This window comes from Leucopleurus acutus, assembly GCF_964270905.1.
Source record: "Leucopleurus acutus genome assembly, chromosome: 18".
Taxonomy (NCBI): domain Eukaryota; kingdom Metazoa; phylum Chordata; class Mammalia; order Artiodactyla; family Delphinidae; genus Leucopleurus; species Leucopleurus acutus.
The window spans coordinates 68,659,676-68,679,710 of NC_139160.1; the positions used below are offsets into that span (position 1 = coordinate 68,659,676).

The 20,035-nt window shown below is 43.4% G+C and overlaps 1 protein-coding gene across 2 annotated transcripts in view; it reads right to left on the minus strand.

Annotated features, from left to right (window-relative positions):
* Window positions 1–303: 303 nt before the first annotated feature.
* The window catches only part of TMTC4 (transmembrane O-mannosyltransferase targeting cadherins 4), a 62,053-nt gene continuing 42,321 nt past the window's right edge, over window positions 304–20,035 (minus strand). For both annotated transcript variants that reach the window (XM_082859188.1, XM_082859187.1), the window contains exons 12-18: window positions 15,133–15,212; window positions 14,850–14,957; window positions 14,617–14,758; window positions 9,412–9,526; window positions 8,260–8,372; window positions 3,067–3,136; window positions 304–1,533 (exon numbers count right to left, since the gene is read on the minus strand). In XM_082859188.1, coding sequence (XP_082715314.1) covers window positions 1,385–1,533; window positions 3,067–3,136; window positions 8,260–8,372; window positions 9,412–9,526; window positions 14,617–14,758; window positions 14,850–14,957; window positions 15,133–15,212 — 777 coding nt within the window. In that variant the 3' untranslated portion in view covers window positions 304–1,384. The remainder of the gene's footprint in view (window positions 1,534–3,066; window positions 3,137–8,259; window positions 8,373–9,411; window positions 9,527–14,616; window positions 14,759–14,849; window positions 14,958–15,132; window positions 15,213–20,035) is intronic.

The following is a 20,035-nucleotide window of genomic DNA, read 5'->3' on the forward strand; positions in this document are numbered from 1 at the left end:
CACTGCAGGTTACAATTACTGATTTACAACTCTACGCAGGTCTGCCCCCGGCCCCCCACAAAGTGAGTGTAGAGAATCAAATTCATCTCCGTGTGGGATCTACTCAGCCCATATTTTAGAACCTGGAGGATTCCACAGTGCGATTCTATTAAATGGTCCCTAAAACCAAATAGAAGCCACATTCTAGAAAGGATGAATCAGTCACTTTGATTTCATTTTAACGCAAAGAGGACAGAGTCAAACAATTTGAAAATCATCTTAATAGATGATTAATAGGAGGCACTATGACACTTGTATACCGGTTTCTGTAATAATTTTACTGCATAAGGAATGACAGATTGCATAAATCATTAGGTCAACAGCATATATAGGAGGATAAAACAAAATGAACATGATTATTCTGACCCAATAAAACAGGACAGTCCAATTCTTAAAAATATCACAAACTCCCCAAATGTGGTTCCTTTTGGGAGAAAATTTACCTCTTGCATTTTTTGGATATAGTAATGACTATGGTTCCATGAAACTAAATAGAAAACTGCTTTCCAGTCAAAAAAACACAAAAAAACAACTTACATAGAAGTGTGTAGCCCTCTTAATACTGGATGTAACAAAAATAAAGACATCAGGCTGCCTGCTTTTGCCTAAAGCATGGCTTTAATTTTCTATTAATAGTGACAGTTTATGTAGGATACTACATAATTTCCTATGTTATGAAACAACACAAGTTGAAGAATCCAAAAAATATTGCAGGAGTGAATTTCTTCCTACGGGAAAAGTGTAGATATACTAGATGTTAAAATTTCCATTCTTCATTCAATTATTTGCCCCATTCAAAAAAAAATACAAATAAATATTTCCTTACAAATGATGTTCATAGCACATTGTTTGGGAAAAAAAAGATTAAAAAAATCTTAATTTACTCTTTCTTGTCATTAAATAAAAATTCTAATATACAGACACATTAGATATTTATATAAATTGTAGGAGTCAGTTTGTCATTTCTTGTTCACAATCCATGTTTAATAATATGAGTCTTTACAACAACACGACTCACATCCCAAATGCAGGTTTAATTCTGCTGCAAGTCGCTCAAGATAATTTTTTTCTGTTTTTCTTTTTAATTAAAAAAGACTTCATCCTTGGAATTTTAGAATTTATGTTTGAGTTGTCTGAAAAAATACAATTTCAATGCAAAAACCACATCAAGCATTCGAGAGTATGTTGCTGGTGCTGTAATCTTTTTGCATGTCTGTTTTCATAGAAAAAAAATGATAAAATAAACAACATGTAAGACTTTTAAATGGTTAAACGTAAGCACATGATATTAATGATCTGCCTCATGCACACACACACACAAACTCAAAAAATGAAGGAAAAAGGCTCAGACGTTTTTCTTTTGCATTTGTTCCAGCTTTCTTCTTAGAAGACCATAATTCTCCTTAGTTCCTAATGCCATTGGGTCAAGCCGCAGAGAGATCTCATAGTGTTTTTTGGCCAAGTCTAGATGTCCCCAACGATGATAAAGCACAGCTGAAATAGCAAGAGATCAATTTCATTGGAAATGCTTCTGAATAACTTGTGGTATTCCCAACCACTTGTACAAAGAAATATTACAGAACCTCTGCAAGCAGTTTTCAAAAATCATTGTTTAAAACAATATTGTTTGTACTGCCAACTTTATTTATTGTAATCACACTCCCTGGTGAATGTCTGTTTAACCACCCCCAGTTACTCCCAGGGTTCTTCATATCATTAGGCATGATCCATCTCCCTACAGCAACATTGTTACATAAAGAAGCAAAAGGAAGAGTACACTAAGTTTCTTGATGCTGCCAGGAAATTTCCCGAAAGCCAGGCTGCACAGGGCTGGGCTCCAGCACTCCAGGCTGCGCTCTGACCATGTAGAAGACCAGCCGTTTACTTTAACAAAGAGTCTCCCATACCTTTTGGCAAAATAATAGCTTGTTTGTTGCCAGCTGGAATTCAGGGCTCTAACATCAAGATCTGACCATAAAATGATAGTTAAAGAAATCTACTTTTTTTTTTTTTTTTGGCTGCATCGGGTCTTAGTTGCGGCACGCGGGATCTTTCGTTGCGGCGTGTGGGCTTCTCTCTAGTTGTGGCGTGCGGGTTCTCTCTTCTCTAGTTGTGGCGTGCAGGCTCCAGGACGCGTGGGCTTTGTAGTTGTGGCGCACGGGTTCCAGAGCGCGTGGGCTCTAGTTGAGGCGCGCGAGCTCGGTAGTTGTGGGGGGCAGGCCTAGTTGCCCCGCGGCATGTGGGATCCTAGTTCCCTGACCAGGGATCGAACCAGAGTCCCCTGCATTGTAAGGCAGATTCTTTACCACTGGACCACATGGGAAGTCCCAAGAAATCTACTCATTAGAATGGTAAGCCTCTGACTATTACAATGGTTCTCTAAGTAAAACTATCTTTCTATGTGGGCAGTACAGCAACCACTGATGCTTCATCACTTTTCCAAGGGGAAGCTACAGAGTCTATAGGGAAGAGATCTGGTGAAAAAATACTCACGTGACTGAGCCTTCCAAACATCAACATGCTATGTTCTAAAAATCTAAATTATTGAGATGCAAAAATGAAACAAAGGAATTCTAGGGAATAAGTCATTGTGAATGCATTCTTAGCCAAGACACAGAACAGAAGAACGCAGGGAAGACCAGGCTAGATAAGGAAGGTCCACTACAGAAGAAGCAAAAGGACACATGTCAGACTGCAAACTTCCAAAGTACTTCTCAGTTGAACTATCTAGGGCTCTTCACTCAAAGAAAGAAAATCTGAGTTTTAACATCAGAAGGCGATTAACTAGTGGGGGATTTTAGGAGTTGTTCTGATCATGCAATTAAGATTTGTAAATATGACTGTTACTTAGCTACCTTATTAATGTGATAATTTCCTTAAAATGCCATATTTTAGAACCAGATTATAAAGGCCAATACAGGTTAGATTTGAATAACAACTCTCCCCACAGTGATTTTACAGAAATGCACCTGTTTCATTAAAATTACACAGAATTTCGATATGATTCAAATTGAAAAATCTCCTTACCCAAATTGCCATGGTAACTTGCAGTATTTGGATGAGCTTTAATTGCTTTGAGGAATAAAGCTTCAGATTCCTAAAAAACGAAATACATAAAAAATAAGGTACTCCACACGATGCAAAAGTTTTATGCAGTTTTATCGCCTATGGGTTTCAAACTTTGAACGTGCTTGTTTTGCTCCACCAAATCCTTCTTCTGGAAACATCTGGGAGCCCAGCAGGGCCACACCCTGTTGAGAAGAGGCTCAGAAGGATGATCCATTGGGGCAGTGTGTGACTGGGCAAAGGTGACAGGGCAGTCGTCAGGGGATGGTGGCCGCAGAGAGGATGAATATGCTAATGACTCTGCCACCTGCCTCCCTGAAGTGGTGGGAATTCTGCAACTTTAAGCAAGTAGCTCAGTTCAGGGTCCAGGGCAGGATGAGCAAAGGTCAATCAGGAAAGTGCCGGGCTGCTGAGGACACCCACACAAACGTCATTTCTGGTCAGCATCGATGAGCTCATTTCTAGGATTCTCAAGGTAGGAGGTGGAGTCTGTTTAACCTCCCCTAAGAACGCACGCCCCCTCAACGACCCAGAAGCAGCCCATTCGGCTGGAGGAAAGGAGCAGAGAGAATGAGGGAGAAACAGCCACCTGTCACCTCAGCCACTGCAGGACTGTGCGCGAGTGTGACCAAATGCCCCTGAAGTGCAGAACCGATTCTTGGAGAGACGTGCATTTCCCCCATACAGTATTCACTTCCAACCCAGCCAGAGAACCACGGCCAAGTGTTTTCTCGCCTGCTCATCGTGGGACCATGGCCGACTGCATGGCCCCTTTTTACCATAATGTTTAAAAATAAAGATGCCTCATTGCTCTCAGCGACAGCTGCTGGGGGTGACTATCACACCATCTACATTCGTGTCCCTAAAGGGCCATTCATGCTTTAATCAGGGTCACAGGCTCAGCTTTAACAACCAAGGCTGGGGGTTTGGGGACAGGTTTTTATCTTCTATCTGTGCCCTACATGAGCTTCTCCCAGGGGGCCTCCCATAACCAGGATCACATGTTTTATAAAGTGCAGGGAGACCAGTTTCCTTTGCCTTGTGCTGGCTGGGCAAACATCTCTGACACCACCTTTTAGACAGAGCTGGCAGAGTAAAATCTGTATTTTAGAAATGTGGTCTGTGAGGGAATGAATGAAGATGTCAGGATTACACGCAGGATGTCAGCAAACGTCACTCTCAGAACTCGGCTCAAAGTCAGGGTCTACATTCCGAGTTGCGGGAGAGAAAACTCCTTCAAGGAAGTCTAAGTTTTCCTGCTATGTTAGGTGTGCTGGAAACAAAAATGAAAACAATGCAAACAAACGAAAAATCAAATGGATTGTGCAGATCTGTAGCTGTGCTCTTTCTGATGATTTTCAAATGTTTCCATTTAAAACCTCAAGTATAAGAAATGGAAAGGCTGGGGAACCTCAACCTACTTTAAAATGCTCCTCCACATGCAAAGGAAGCAGTGTTATCTGGAGACAACAGATGTAGAGATAAAAGGCAAGTTAGGAGTTCTCTAGGGGATGCTAGATTCATTTTTTGATTCATTTAACTCATTTCTCAAGCACCCACAAGTGCGGACATCGTTCAGGACGATGTGCAGTCAGTCAGGTTTGGAGGATGTAGTGGGGTTTAGGAGAGTGGGCAATGGCGCAGGGGTGAGGGCTTACAGCCTGTCTAGGGGCTGTAGGTCTTGGCAAGGCAAGGCTGGTGGGAAGGAGTGGGTATGAGGATCAGGGAGGTAATAGGGGAAGAAAAAAAGGACTCAAAGTTTCCAAGCCTGGGGACTTCCCTGGCGGTCCAGTGGTTAAGACTTCGTGCTTCCAATGCTGGAGGCACGGGTTTGATCCCTGATCGGGGAACTAAGATCCCATATGCCTCAAAGCGTGGCCAAAAAAAAAAAAAGTTTCCAAGCCTGGAAGACAGAAAAACAATGGCACATTGAAAAAAGAAGGGGCATCAGGAGGAAGAGTGGGTTTGTGGGGCACTGTGAGTGTGGGTTAGACATGCTCCATTTTGGGTAACATTGGGACTGGAGGCCTCGTTAGAACACGAATGCCCGCAGGTATTCAACGCCCATGAAATGCTCATCTATTAAATCAGGCTTTTTAATGGCCCTGTTCTGGGAAGCGATGAACTATTCATAAACTGATCTTCTGTGGAGGTTCAAGGATGCTTCAAGACCCAAGTAATGAGCTGACTTATGCCAAGGAACAAATAAATAAACTCATGTTTAAAATCATGTTTAAAATCATGTTTAAAATCATGTTTTAAACTCATGTTTAAAATCATGTTTAAAATCGTCCTCAACAGACAGGTAAAATAACATATTACTTTCTAAAGTGTGTTAGACAAAATGTGTTTGACCAAGGTTTAGGGTAACACCAGGGACAGAGCAAGGCCTTGCAAAGGAGCAAGTGAGGGTCTTTCTGTCTAGGCGGCAAGGACTGGGCAGTCGGAGGTCATTTCAGCCACTCCGGCTGCCAGGGTTGCAGCATCATCTCAGCAGCATCCTTAAACCCGCGTCTATTCTCCCAAACAGGCTTTCACAAGGAACACCCTGCAGAAGACTCTGGCTGGGAAGGGAAAGTGGGTGGTCCAACGTGAAGTTGAAACCACCAGTCACATAGCAAGAATAGCTCCCTCTTCAATTCACCTTCCTTTCTTCCAGTTCAGTTGAGACAAAGTCTCCATTTGGTGGTGGTTTGGGGTCACCCTCCAATACCTTCCAATCTCCCTTCGAGGCTAACTGAGGGTTCACCCTCAGGCTCAGAGCCTGAGCCAGTAGTAGTACCTACCTGAGATTTAGTAACATTATTCTATTTTCATTTACCTTATATTTCTAGTAAAGATAGCATGTTTCCACTTTAATTACCATTTGTGTTTAAAATCTACTTAAAGAAATATATCAAGTGAATGATAAGTAGTATCTAGATGTGGCCAAAAAAAAAATTCATAAGGGTATGACATAAATGTCTGGAGTTGGGGAAACTGCTCTCTAGACGTAATCTGCTCTTAAACTACAGGGCGCGTGGAAGGTGATGCAGAGAGAGAATCAGCATGAGAGGCGATGTTCACCACTGAAAAACATCACTTTTGGAAATTAAACGGCAATAGGCATCATAAATGCTAATGGCTTTTCATGATCCTTCGAGTTTCATTCAATAATCACTAGACTAAAATTACTGCCGTGTATGTATACATGTATACAATGTTTCATAGTTATAAATTACCTTCTTGTGCATTTCTTTCTTAGCACCATCTCCATTTTACAGAAGAATAAACTGAGGAGTGGTTAAGTGACGGCTCTTGGGTAAAGGGCTGCTCGGATTAAAAGGGTGCCCCATTATCACCTGGATGTAATGAGAATGCTCACATCGAAGTCTCAAAATAGATTCCGGAAGCCTGAACGTTTCAGAACCGAACGTGGGATGTGTTCCATCATTTCACAGTGCTTCACTGGGCACTTACAAAATGCCCAGTGGTTGGGGAGGGGTGGAGCGGCAATGGAGACACGAAAATGGGACTTAAGACTCCGGCCTCAAGGAGCCTCCAGGCTCACTAAGGACATTGACCAGGAGTTAGTGATCATCTACAACAGCAAATGCCTAGGTGGAAAGGGAGGTGCACAGACCACAGACACCTGTCCTGATGGGGACGGTGGCCCAGCTGCAAGGTCGGCTTGCCCCACCCCTGCAAGTCACCACCACGTCACCTCTTCGTCCAAGCGTCCCCGCCCAGTGCCCGAAGTTCAGTTCCTTATTTCAGGTTTCATCCTCTGTTTTCCTATCTTAGGCTCAGCACCCTGGCCTAGACAGTTAGGATGCAAAATGTGTAGAGAAACAGGAAACCCATTTCTCCATTCTGCTTTATGGAGTATTTTCTACTTTATCTGGAAAAAAAAACCATACAAAACACCACTGTGAACTGGAACCCAAATCAACCCCAGGTCCTGTCACCTTACTAGGAATTCCAGTTTATAAGCTGTGGGATGATAGAAAAATCAGCACATGATCACATAAGCTGCATCTCAAAGATGGTCACTGGACACTCCCACCCCGTCCCAGGCTGACAGATGGCTGGAAAGTCATTAGAAAGGAACCCACACACCTCACCTCCCTCTCCTCTACACAAGTAGGTCTGTAAAAAATAAAACGAAACCCCTCAAAAGGTTATCTGGGGGCAAAATCTAGAAATTCAAAAATGTATTCTGATGCTATTAAACTCCCTGATTATTCAATTCAAAAAGGATAGAAATGCATGAGACATCTTACTACTGTATTGTTACAGAAAATTATACCGATAATGATATCTAATGAGCCGAACAGGAGAAGTATGAATTAATCACTACTATTAGGCCAAGTGTGATCAAAATCAGATATGGCCGCTGATTCAAAAAGGAAATATTTCTCTCATGAAAGGACGAAGACACAGCTTCTAAAAGTGTGTTTTCTGTAACATCTGTGCTAGGAAGCCGGGATGCTGGTTAGAATGCATACTCCCTGACCTTACCCAATGGAGCCATGGGGAGAAATACGGGCATCTGTATTCTCACAGGCTCCCTCGGTGGTTCTGATACACAAAACTAAAATCTGAGATCAGTGCTATTAGGAACAGAGTCCCCTTCAATATCCAGGGAGTTACGTGCCTTCTGATTCAAGGTCTACTCCTGGCCCACCCTGGCACCCCAGTTAGTTAGAGGCCTGATGCAATATCTTGTGGTTTTTCGTTGGTCAGAAACTTCTAGGGCTTTGCAGATGACCTGTAACTTCCTGTAGGTGAGGAAAAATCTGGAAGCAGCGAGAACCCATCCTATATTCTCCACGGGCTGGTACTCTTTTTGTGCAGAAGAGGACGAGCCCCAGCACCAGGGACAGAATCACAGCTCCATGCCAGGAGCTGGGGCATCTGCTAGGATTTTTTTGGCTTCTCCTCCCCTCCCACGTTTGAGCAATGCTGGTGAATTCTGACCAGAAAGCATGTGGAGTCTGAGTCCACAAATTCATCTCTTGCGCAGCTTCTCAAAGCAAACTGACTGAGCCACACTGGTGCGCAGCTACCACTAGTTGGGCCGAATTCTGAATTTAACTGGGCAGATGTTACATCGATGGTTCCTGTCAGATGCTGGCATTCACTGCAAGAAATCACGGCCTGCAGTTCACACACCTTGTATTTCTGGGACTTTCCCAGCACGTTTGCCAAGGAGAACATCAGAGAGTGGTCATTAGGTATTAATTCCAGTGCCTCTCTTCCCACAGCTTCGGCTTGGGCTAAATTACCTGTGAATGAACAATGGAAAACTTAAAAAACATGTTCGCGTTGTACTAGTATTTTAGTCTCTCTCTCTAATTAACAGGGCTTATGTGCATTACGTACAATGATTACGAATAAACTACTTAAGAAGATCAATGTAGAACATGTAATACACACACACATACACGACACTCAACACACACACACGACCTATCGGTTGCAAAGCCACTGCAGTCCAGCACAATTCTGACATACCAACAGCTTTTGATTAAATTCTGCCAAAGCATGTAAAATCTAATTTCAATTTCCCCCAGATACCAGTTATACCCAAATCGGAGAAGACAAGTCTGCAGAATAAGAATATCACAGCCACAGTTTAATAACTGAATGTTTATAGTATTGAAGCTCACATGCTACACTTTCATTAGGAACAAGATGTGTATCTCCCTCCACACTGAGTAGATGGCTTACTAGCTTTAAATTCTGCCAAATGAAAACTATCATTTCCTATGGGATGGCTGGATTTTTAAAAGTAGGGGAACAGAGAAACTTCTAATTGATTGAGTCTCGCACGGGCTAAGAAACCAGGTCACCAAATTTATTACCATTATATCGAAAATAAGAATCTCTGAGTGTAGGTTTGAGAGCACCTCCTTTGAGTACCATCCATGAACTTTAGAGCATGGACCTAGCACCATCCATTTCATAAGCCCAGAAATGGATGGTACCTGCTCCAGGTACCTCCAGCATCCTAGATGATGGCCATTGCCAGATGACAGGCTTCAGGAGAAATGAGATGTTAGTGCACACCTGCCCCCATTACTCAACACCAACTCTAAGCGAAGGGTCACCTTCCCAAACATTCATATTGCAATATGTCAAAGGAAACTCCATATTCTAGAAGTACACACATATTTGTCATGTAAAATATTGAACCCCATATTAATTAAAAACAAACAAACAAAACTCTAACACACACTAGGGAAAAAAAAAAAAGCACAAGCATCTGTTTCCTAATTATCCAACGGCACTATACTATGGACTGACTGAATCGCTTCTCCATACCTGTGTTATCAAGGAGGATGATCATGTTGTTCCAGGCCAGGCTGTGCTCTGGCTTCAGCACGGTAGCATTCCTCCACGCGTTCAGCGCATCAACGTGACGATTTAGATCTGCATACTGAACAGAAAGCAGGGACACCCCCAATCAATATTCCAGTTCTTTTTTGTGCTTTCTTTCTACAAGATATAACCATACCAAACCCGAAACCAAACCGAACCGAACTTGTATTTATCGAGCTTCTAATTTTTCATATTAACTCATTTAGCCTCCAAACAATCTCAGTGAAGGAGAGAACTATCCCCGTTTTACAGATGAAGTAAATAACTGAGGCACAGAGAAAGGAAGTAACGTGCCCACAGTGCCATATCTAGAAATGGGAGAGCAGGGACTGAGACCAGGTGGTCTAGCTCCTGAGCCTACAACCTTTTTTTTTTTTGCAGTACGCGGGCCCCACACTGTTGTGGCCTCTCCCGTTGCGGAGCACAGGCTCCGGACGCGCAGGCTCAGCGGCCATGGCTCACAGACCCAGCCGCTCGGCGGCATGTGGGATCTTCCCGGACAGGGACACAAACCCGTGTCCCCTGCATCAGCAGGCGGACTCTCAACCACTGCGCCACCAGGGGAGCCCAAGCCTACAACCTTTTAACTACAACCCATAATTTAGTGATTCCAGGTGTCAAAGCATGTTTCAGACTACTTCAGAGAGGTTAAGGAAAAAACCTAATCCTTAGTATTTTTCCAGAAAGACTTCACATAGTCTCTCTTTGATAAGGTATTATTTAAAATGGTCAACAAAATATTTAATGTGATTAAAAGCTCTATGTGCCAAATTCACCTTGTGAAGAATGGTCTTCCTGCCTACATCTAAGCTTCCTATAAAACTGTGAGTACATCAGACATACTTTATGAACTGGTTGGAAAAGTCTTAAGCAGTAAATGTAAACGTCTTTGCCAGTTTGGAGCCTGTTTGACTCCTTCAGGAAGGAGAGAATGATCTGTTGCTTTCTTTTGAGAGGGAATGTTAACATCGACAACAGAATATGAAATGGCTGGCTGTCAATCCGCATAGTTAATAAAAGCACGCAGAGGGGGAAAGTGATGGATTGTTTAACAGGTGACCCTCTTGCCCTCTTTAACTCTGTTCAAATGCACATCTCATCTGAATGAACACGGTTCCCTTAACTCTGCAAAAAAGTACACAAGATTACAATTTATCAGAGTTTAAAGCTATTTCCTTATTTACTGTCAAGTCTGTCTTTTCATTACACAACAGAAACATTGTGACTTGCCCCATGACCCCACACACAGCAAACAGGTGGCACAGTACGCAAGAAAAAGAAAGGTTTAAGGAATTACAGAAACATTTGTGAATATCCATTTGCTAAAGATGTCGGAATTTCCCAAGAGACTCAGAGACTCCAGTAACAATACTTTAGCCCTTAAATGAGGAAACATGTAAAGTTCAAAGACTTAAAATAATTTAGGATGCCCAATTATACCAACATTTAATTCTCTTTATACTTGATGTTCCATTGATTTCTCAGCCAGTTCTCTCCAGCAAGTGACAGGCAATTGAGTCACGTGGAGATGATCTGTGGTGACATGCTTTCAAAGGCACCCAGGAAAACCAACATAACTTCGTTTACACAACAAAAACACTCTTTACATATTTTATTATTTATTATTATTTTTCATTACTATTTATTGAAGAACAACCCCAGCCTGAACCAGGTAACACTCCTATTCTGCCTTGAACTTTACCTTGTATACCATCTATGCAAAGTGAACAAGCACTTTAAGGGAAACAGAGAAAAATGGTGATTTAGAAAGAACTACCCATTCTGAAAGTGGACGGGTAATAAGCATGTTATTTACCTATTAGTCCTATGCTCAACCTTCTATGCTCTGCAAACTACATTTCCCATGGTGCTTTGCTACTTGGCCCCCGGTCAAGTCTCTCTGCCAATAGAAGTCACAGGTGATGATCAGATAGTTGGAAGACGGAGTAGCGCTTTCCCCCCATTCTCGCTCTCTCCTTCCTTGTCCTTGGCAGTGTCTCTACAGTGGCCATGTCCCCTCCCTCCACAGTCCCTGGGCTGGACTTTGGTCCTTCTGTCACAATCTCAGCCTTCAGGTGATGGTAGCTCCTGAGATGTGGTGCCTTCTATGAGCTCTTAAATTCTGGTGGCATCACTTCATTCCATGTGTTCCCCTAACCCTACAGGGTTTCCTTTTACTCTCTGAGTTAATGTCACCTTTCCATGTGTGTTCTTCCAACAACTGTCTAACCCATTCCTTGTATTGAATCTTCTCTATTTAAAATACTTAGCATGGGGACTTCCCTGGTGGTCCAGTGGGTAAGACCCTGTGCTCCCAATTCAGGGGGCTGGGGTTCGATCACTGGTTGGGGAACTAGATCCCGCACGCATGCATGCTGCAACTAAGAGTCTGCATGCCGCAACTAAAGATCCTGCATGCCACAACTAAGACCCAGTGCAACCAAAATAAATAAAGAAATAAATATTTTTTTAAAAAGAGAGAGATTATTTTAAAAAAAATACTTAGCATGGTTTTGGTTTTCCTGAATGGATCCTGCCTGATGCAATTAGTCCTTGCAAAATGAACTGTCTCCAGTCACTATTACCGTAATTTTCTAATGTTAGTAATGTGTCCCAAATAATCCAGCTCTTCCCAATTTCCTACGGCACAAGAGAAGTTCATTACAGTCCCTTCTTTCCTGTATCCAGAAATCAAAACACATTTCTGTCTCCCACTACTGAAGAGTAACTAAGGAAGGTTTTTTCAAAAAGGAAACTCTTCAGTTATTAAGTTCCTATTATTTGCCGATATAAAAATATACTGGTTGAGCTGTTAAAGATTAAGCTCTTAATGCTTTTAAGCTGTCAAGCAGGCAAAAGCTGGATAATTAAACAACAAAGGAGAGCAAAATCTTTAAATAACCAAGAACAGTTGGCAGGAGGGAACACAGAAAGATTACTTCACGGTAGCATAATTAGTAAACAGTACACAGAGAACAGTACAAGGTCTCAGTATAGTCAGTACTACAGATGATCTTCTAAGTGAGAGTGGGGATGAGTTCCAGGGCCTGGAGCACGTGTTAAAATCTTCTATTTTGCATTCTATCTTCCTTTCTTTGGACGTAACTTGGCTCATTTAGCATTAATTCTCAATTTTCCAAACCCCAAGGAATTGCAGTGACAGGCAGCTACTGGGGGAAGGAAGAAGACCGCTAAGTATTAGAGCTTTAAAGTATAACTGAGGGCTCCAGGCAGATACACTCACTTCACAAACAATACCCTGAAAAAAGAGCTGCCTCCAAAAAAGAAAAAGAAAAAAGAATGAAAGAAGATTTCGTGTGGATCTCAAGTATAATATGTCACGCAAGTCCTAGCGTAGACACAGTAAATAGAAACAGTAATCCCTGCAATAACCACGGATGCAAGTATTTGGATAATATCCAATTTGTTCCCAGATCCCATTCTCACTTCATTAACTTTGCAAGGACCCACCCTGCTCTGTGTGTGACTGGATTTTCTGGTCTCTACTGGTATTATTACAGTGGAGTTTTACTGTCTCTCCCCTACTCCAAGAAAACAAGATAGAGGACCCGAAAATGCCACCCCAAATATACCATTTTGGCATAAAGATTGTGCACTGAAGGCATTTGAGAGTCAACAGATGCAGAAAGCAGCTTTCCTGGAGCTTCCCTGATCTGCCTAAAAGCAGAAACTTCTGAGAAAGGAGGAGGGCCTCCCCTCCTGGGGAAGTTTTATGGCTATGGAGAAGACGAACCTACACAAACACACCTCACTTCATTATATATGTGAGGTTTCCCCCATATATTTACCTTCCCACAGTTCGTCAGCTTGGAAGCCTGAAACCTCTTTCTTTGTCTTGTCATTTCTCTACAAATGTATAGTTCTCTGCTAAGATGCTACATAAGCCCAAGTTCTAACCATCCCTTTGAGTTACCCCACTTGTCTGCCCACTGCACACGGTAATAAACTCTGTTTTTCTCGTTATCACCTCCATCACCTCACAGAACTACCATTTTGTGGGTGTGCGCTTATTTTCTTTATTAAGGAAAGCAAGAGTTTTAATAATTAAGCTGTGCGTCCTCATGGAGGCCTTTCAGAAATGATGACAAAATCTATTTCACTATCATTAGCAATATATGCTTTCAGATTTTTTTTTAAATTAATTAATTAATTTTATTTTTGGCTGCGTTGGGTCTCTGTTGCTGCCCATGGGCTTTCTCTAGTTGAGGCGAGCGGGGCTGCTCTTCGTTGCGGTGCGCGGGCTTCTCACTGCGGTGGTTTCTCTTGTTGCAGAGCATGGGCTCTAGGTGCACGGGCCTCAGTAGTTGTGGCACGTGGGCTCAGTAGTTGTGGTGCACGGGCTTAGCTGCTCTGCAGCATGTTGGATCTTCCCGGACCAGGGCTCGAACCCATGTCCCCTGCACTGGCAGGCGGATTCTTAACCACTGTGACACCAGGGAAGCCCCACGCTTTCAGATTTTAAGATTATTGAACTTACTGTATGAGCTACTGCTGTATTATTTATTTGAAGAAAGAAACTATATTTAAAAAAAAAAGTCAAGAGCAATAACAGCTTTATAAATATCCTGTTAGTAACCAAAAAGAGCAAGTCTCTACAGAACACATTATGTTCTATTTCCATTGAATAATCTCAAAGCCCTTTTGTGGGCTCCTGAGCTTTCTTTTATGGGGGGATAGTTACCTGTAAAAATGCAGGAACAGTCCCTTGAGGCAGCAGAAGAGGAAAACTCAGAAGTCACATTATGGGTTTGCTTTTTTTAAATTTCAGTTTTTACTCAATTGGTGTTTTAAAAACAGACCAATGTTTATCAGGAAGTAACCCCTTGGAATACTGTTTAACATGGCACAAAGGGACTTTTAAAAATTGTAATTTATTCCTTAGTTTAACCTGTTGCCTTTACGATCTCTTAAACTTGGCTAATTCAAGTTGGCTTGCTCTCTAATTAGAGCTAAAAAAAAAACTACATGTGAGGAAATCAAATAGCTACCTTCAACTGAGATAAAAGTACGTGAAAGAGTTTCATAAGATGTAGAGGGTTAGAATGGGTGTCGCTCTTCTCACTTTATTATAAAGAAGGAAACAAAACCAAGCTTTTCTGCCGCAGCCACAGGGCACCATGTGCTTACCAAACGCCCGAGGTTGTAGTAACAATCTGGGTATTTCCTCCTGTGCTTGATCGCCGTCCGGTAACTTTGCTCGGCCGCCTGGAACCGTTTCAGGCTGTTTTGCACGATGCCTAAATTCATCCACGCGGCAGCGAAGTCTGGCCTGGAAGATAAACAAGGAAAAGAAAGGCTTAGCTCCCAGAACGCTGGAGCGCATTTCCATGCCGTGAGCATGATTATAAAACAACGCTTACTGTATCTGTACAGCCAAAGACAGCAGCTCCTCTGCTTCCTGGAGCTCATTCCTTTCTTTTAAGATATTTCCCAGATTATTCATGGCATGAACGTACTTCGGATTTAATCTGGAAGTGGAGAGAGAAACCAAGCCTGTAGTCTTCACTAAACTCTCAGGAATTGGCAAATTTATCTTAAAGTTGGGGTCCTCGTGGGGACAGGTTTTTAACGCTAGAAAGTTAAAATAAGACATGTGTACTATAAAGACAGCATTTCTTCTGTGAGACAGGATGCTTGCAGTACCTCACAGCTTCCCGGTAATATCTAATGGCAGCTGTCTGATTGCCTTTATCAGCCAGGTTTTTGCCCACATTGTAGTGAACCTGAAAAGACAGAGAAAAATTGGCCATCAGCTGCCAGACTTCTTTGTTCAGAGCTGGGATGCCTACCATACCTTCTAAACGAAAGCAAAAGATAATGGTATTAAAAAACAAGCCCCTACCAGAACTTTAGCTAAACCCCTACAGAGGCTGGGCCGAGCTTGCTGGTGCTTTAGTGCCCTGCCCTGTAAGAAAAGATTCGAGGAAAGGGAGGTGACAAGCAGATGGTAACACTAAAGTGTGACAGCGGAATATTGGCTAAAGAACTCAACAGAGAAAACTGGGAAGTTAGGAAGCTGGACTGGTTTTACTGTGAAACCCTGACACCCCCTCCTTCTCACACACCTGCACCCACTAGGGCTGAGCTGCAAAGTCCAACCACACATGCATGTGAGGAAACAGTGACGATTCTGTACTTTAAACAAATACAGCACTTTCTTGTATGACACCTTTCTTCTGTAGCAATACTAGCATTCCACTTTACACTAATCAAATCCTCCCTCCCTTATTCCTTTAGGTAATGAGTGCACCCCAGGCACCATGTCGGCAGCTACAGATACAATGGTGGGCAAACCATTCAGACCCCTGCCTCCTGAGCCCTGGATGGGAGTCAAATGCCCTCATTAGTAAATGTGTCACTCGAAGGGGCCGGGGCTCTGGAGGAAGGTGAGTCTGAGGACGGCACCTGGTTGAGTGTCAGGAAGGCTGTCCTATAAAGGGCCTTCCAGCAGAGACCTGAACGGGGGTCATCCGGTAAAGGTGCTGCAGTGGAGCAAGTGTCCCAGGTGGAGCAGCAAGGGGCAGGGTCCCTGGCCTAGAGGAAGCCTGGTACATTCGGCTAAGCAGCTACAGGCAGCCTGGCGTCGCTGAGTGCAGACAGCAGGGGTGACCAGGCTACACAGGGAACCCTGAGAGGCATTGGGTACCGTTTAGTCTTTGCCCCAAGAGAAGTGGGAGGCCAGTGCGGGGTCTGTTAAGTGCCTGAGTTTCCTAGGGCTGCGGTAACAAAGGACCACAAGCCGGGTCCTTAGAGACAACAGAAATGTATTCCGCCGTAGTTCTGGAGGTCGAAATTAGCAGCAGCAAGGCTGGTCCCCACTGGAGGCTCTGAGGAAAACGTCCATGCTTCTCTCATCTTCCGACCGCGGCCGGCCAGCCCTGGTGTACCTTGCTCTGTAGCTGCAGCGCTCGAATCTCTGCCTCTGTCTTCACGTGGCCCTCTCCCCGCCGTGTCCATGTCTCTGCTCTCTTATAAGGACACCAGTCATAGTGGATTAAGGGTCCACCCTATTCCAGTACAACCTCATCTTAACTTACATCTGAATGACATCTGCAAGGACCCCCCCTTCCTAAATAAACAGGGCTTAGGATTTGAACACATCTTGGGGGCGGGGGGGGGGGGACAATTCAACCCATAACAAAAGCCAGGGGTAGGAGGGTGGCAGAGGGTCAGAATCAGATTTAGGTTTATGTAAAATAAGTCACACTGGGAAACTCACGTGAGTCAGGAGAAAGCCAATGCTGGGGGTCCGGGGAGAGCCTGTAGCTGCAGCCCCAAGAACGAGGATGGCGGACGGAGCTGGGTGGTGGTGAAGAAGTGGGGGCACCTGAGGAACACTGAAGAAGCAAAGAGCCCAGGGCAGCAGAACTAAATGGACCCATGCGGACTATTACCAGAAGTATTTACCGATCATCAAACGCTCCTCTTGGAGGCTTACAACGTAAAGGCCAACAGCAATCTCAGAGGAGATGATGCTACAGAAAAGTCATTCAACTGGGTGTGTGCAGCGTGACTAATAATAACTAACAGCGTGGCTGGCAGGTACTGAGGGACTGCTTTGGCACCATTAAGTGTCTTGCCCTAGGTTGTGGTACTAGATTTGAACCCAGGCTCCAAAGCCTGTGTTTCTTCTCACTATATCACACCCATTTATCACACCCATTTATTACGGTGCTGGGTGAAAATGGGGCCGGGCTGCTCAAGACAATTTCTAGACCCACTCATTTACCCCATGTGTTATTTTTTAAGGTAAAATAATGTTACTTTTGGGTGTTAAGGGCTGCACTGTGACCCCAAAATTCATATGTTGAAGTCCTAGACCCCAGCACCCCAGAATGTGACTGTATTGAAAGATGGGGGTCTTTAAAGAGGTCATTAAGTTGAAATGAGGCTCTTCGGGGCCTTAATCCAATCTGACTGATGGCCTTATAAGAGAAGGAAATTTGGACACACAGAGAACACCAGAGATGCCTGCACACAGATGAAAGGCCGTGTGAGGACACAGCAAGAAGGTGGCCATCTGCAAGCCAAGGAGAGAGGCCTCAGGAGAAACCAGCTCTTCTGATGCCTTGATCCTGGACTTCCGGCCTCCAGAACTGGGAGAAAATAAAATTCTGTTGTTTAAGCCACCCAGTCCATTGTATTTTCTTATGGCAGCCCTAGCAGACTAATACATGGTGAATTACAATAATGGTTTGAGCACAATCAAGTAGCATTATATCTGAACATTCAAAACCCCTTTTAAAAGAATAATCACATCCTGCCTTATCAATCTTAACCTACAGTGATAGCACGTCTTCAAAAATACTGATATTTCTGGAAGGGTATAGAGCACTGTGACAATCTTTAAGCACATACGTAACAGAGATTTTTTTTTAAATAAGTTTATTTATTTATTTTTGGCTGTGTTGGGTCCTTGTTGCTGCACCCGGGCTTTCTCTAGTTGCAGTGAGCAGGGGCTACTCTTCGTTGCAGTGAGGTGGCTTCTCTTATTGCAGAGCACGGGCTCTAGATGCACCGGCTTCAGTAGTTGTGGCACGTGGGTTCAGCAGTTGTGGCTCGTAGGCTCTAGAGTGCAGGCTCAGTAGTTGTGGCTCGCAGGCTCTAGAGCGCAGGCTCAGGAGTTGTGGCACACGGGCTTAGCTGCTCCGCGGCATGTGAGATCTTCCCGGACCAGGGCTCAAAGCCGTGTCCCCTGCATTGGCAGGCGGATTCTTATCCACTGCGCCACCAGGGAAGCCCGAGATTTGTTTTTTAACTGCCAATTTTAAACTCTATACATCTATTTTTACCTCATCGGACAAAAGGAATCACAAACGGGGAAATCACAGGCGATAGAAATGTATAATATTGCGCAGCACACCCCGTATAATTTAAACTTCCTAAACCAAATTATTGTCCATCTGTAGGTGTTACCATCTTTATGTTATAGCTTGCAGGAGACTAGTTAATGCTATGGCTTGATGGTGGGTTTTGAAAAGTGGGCTCGAAGTGGATTGATTTTGTGCCTCCCCCAGCCCCAGTCTGGAAGTGTTTACCCACTCCCTCACGCCCCACACACAAAGGGACCGAATCTGGAGACTCCAACCTGAGAGTGAGGACGTATGTGCCTGCAGTCCCCAGAATACAAACACAGCTTCTATGCAGACTTCAACACAGCTCCTGCCTCTTCCGCCCCTGAGCTCCTGCTGCTTTCCTTTGTTACGGGGAAATTCTGTTTTCTCAATAAAAAGCTCAGACAAAGAGCTGAACTGCCCTCTGCAGTAGAGCCGCTGTTCTGTTAGACCCGACGCCACGGACCAGGAGATCAGGGGAGGGCGGAAGGTTGCTTTGCAAAATCAGACTGCAGTGAATTCAGTGGAACTAGTTAAAAACTGGACAGCCCCCTAGAAGACAAGCTGTCCATAATTAAGACTGGTAAACAGGCCAGCCTTATCCTATGCGTGACATGGAGGGAAGTATTTGAATAGAAAACAGCTGCCTAGATAACCCATTGTGAAAAACCAAAGCAAACCTCTACGAAACAGTTTACCTGAACTAGAGTTTAAAGAATGAGTGATTTTTGCTCCCCGGAAATGTAAAGGATTGAAAAAGCCTATTTATCCTTGAACTTTCCCTCCTGCCTTTGTGATTCATACGCTGAGGCAACGAACCAGCACAGAAGCCACAGAGAAAACCCACCGTTGCAACCCAAGGATATGTAAATGCAAACGAGGTGAAAGCATCCATAAGGGAAGGAGGTACATTCAACAGCAATGCTAAAACCAGTTGCTTTCAAATTTCCTGTTAAAACTTCATGTTAAACTTAAAATGTTTTAAACACATAAAAATCCTATAACCCATCCTGGCTCATCCTTAAGGAAATACCTCATTGTGGTATATGATCCCTTTCGTTGTTAAAAGAATTTAGAATTGTATCCCAGGTTTGATACAAAGTGTCACACATTTTCAAGTCTTGAAAACTAAGAATGGCTGCAAATACAATCAGATACTTGGTGTCTCATCCATAGTAGGAATTTAATTTCTATTGTCTCAATTCAGTCACTAATACCGAGTTCCTACCATATGCAAGGGACTGTGGGTAATTCAAATGCAGACCAGGCACAGCACTGAGTCTCATTTGTAAATCTGGGCCTAATTGACAGCCATTGCTTACTTAATAGTCAGTGAATGTAAGGTGGAAATGAGTGCAGAAAAATGTATCTCCTGCAATAGAGTTGAATGAAACCAGTGTCTTTCTAAATGAGATCTCTTCCCTGAAATCAACCTAGCTCCCCCACTCCCAAAAAAGGAAGTAAAGAGAACTTTATTATACTTCAGTTTATAGTGGGAAGTAAAAAAAAAAAAAAAAAAAGAAACCTATCTTGCTCATACTGAATGGCATCACTGAAAAATGTTCTTGGAAAGGCTTATCACTACTGGGTCCATTCTGAAGATGAGGTCTTGTATGTATGTCGTAAATTTAAAAGAGAAAACCATACACACAGACATATGATTATGTGCATGACCATCTGCACACCCCCTGTGTTTTCTAGCCTATAACATA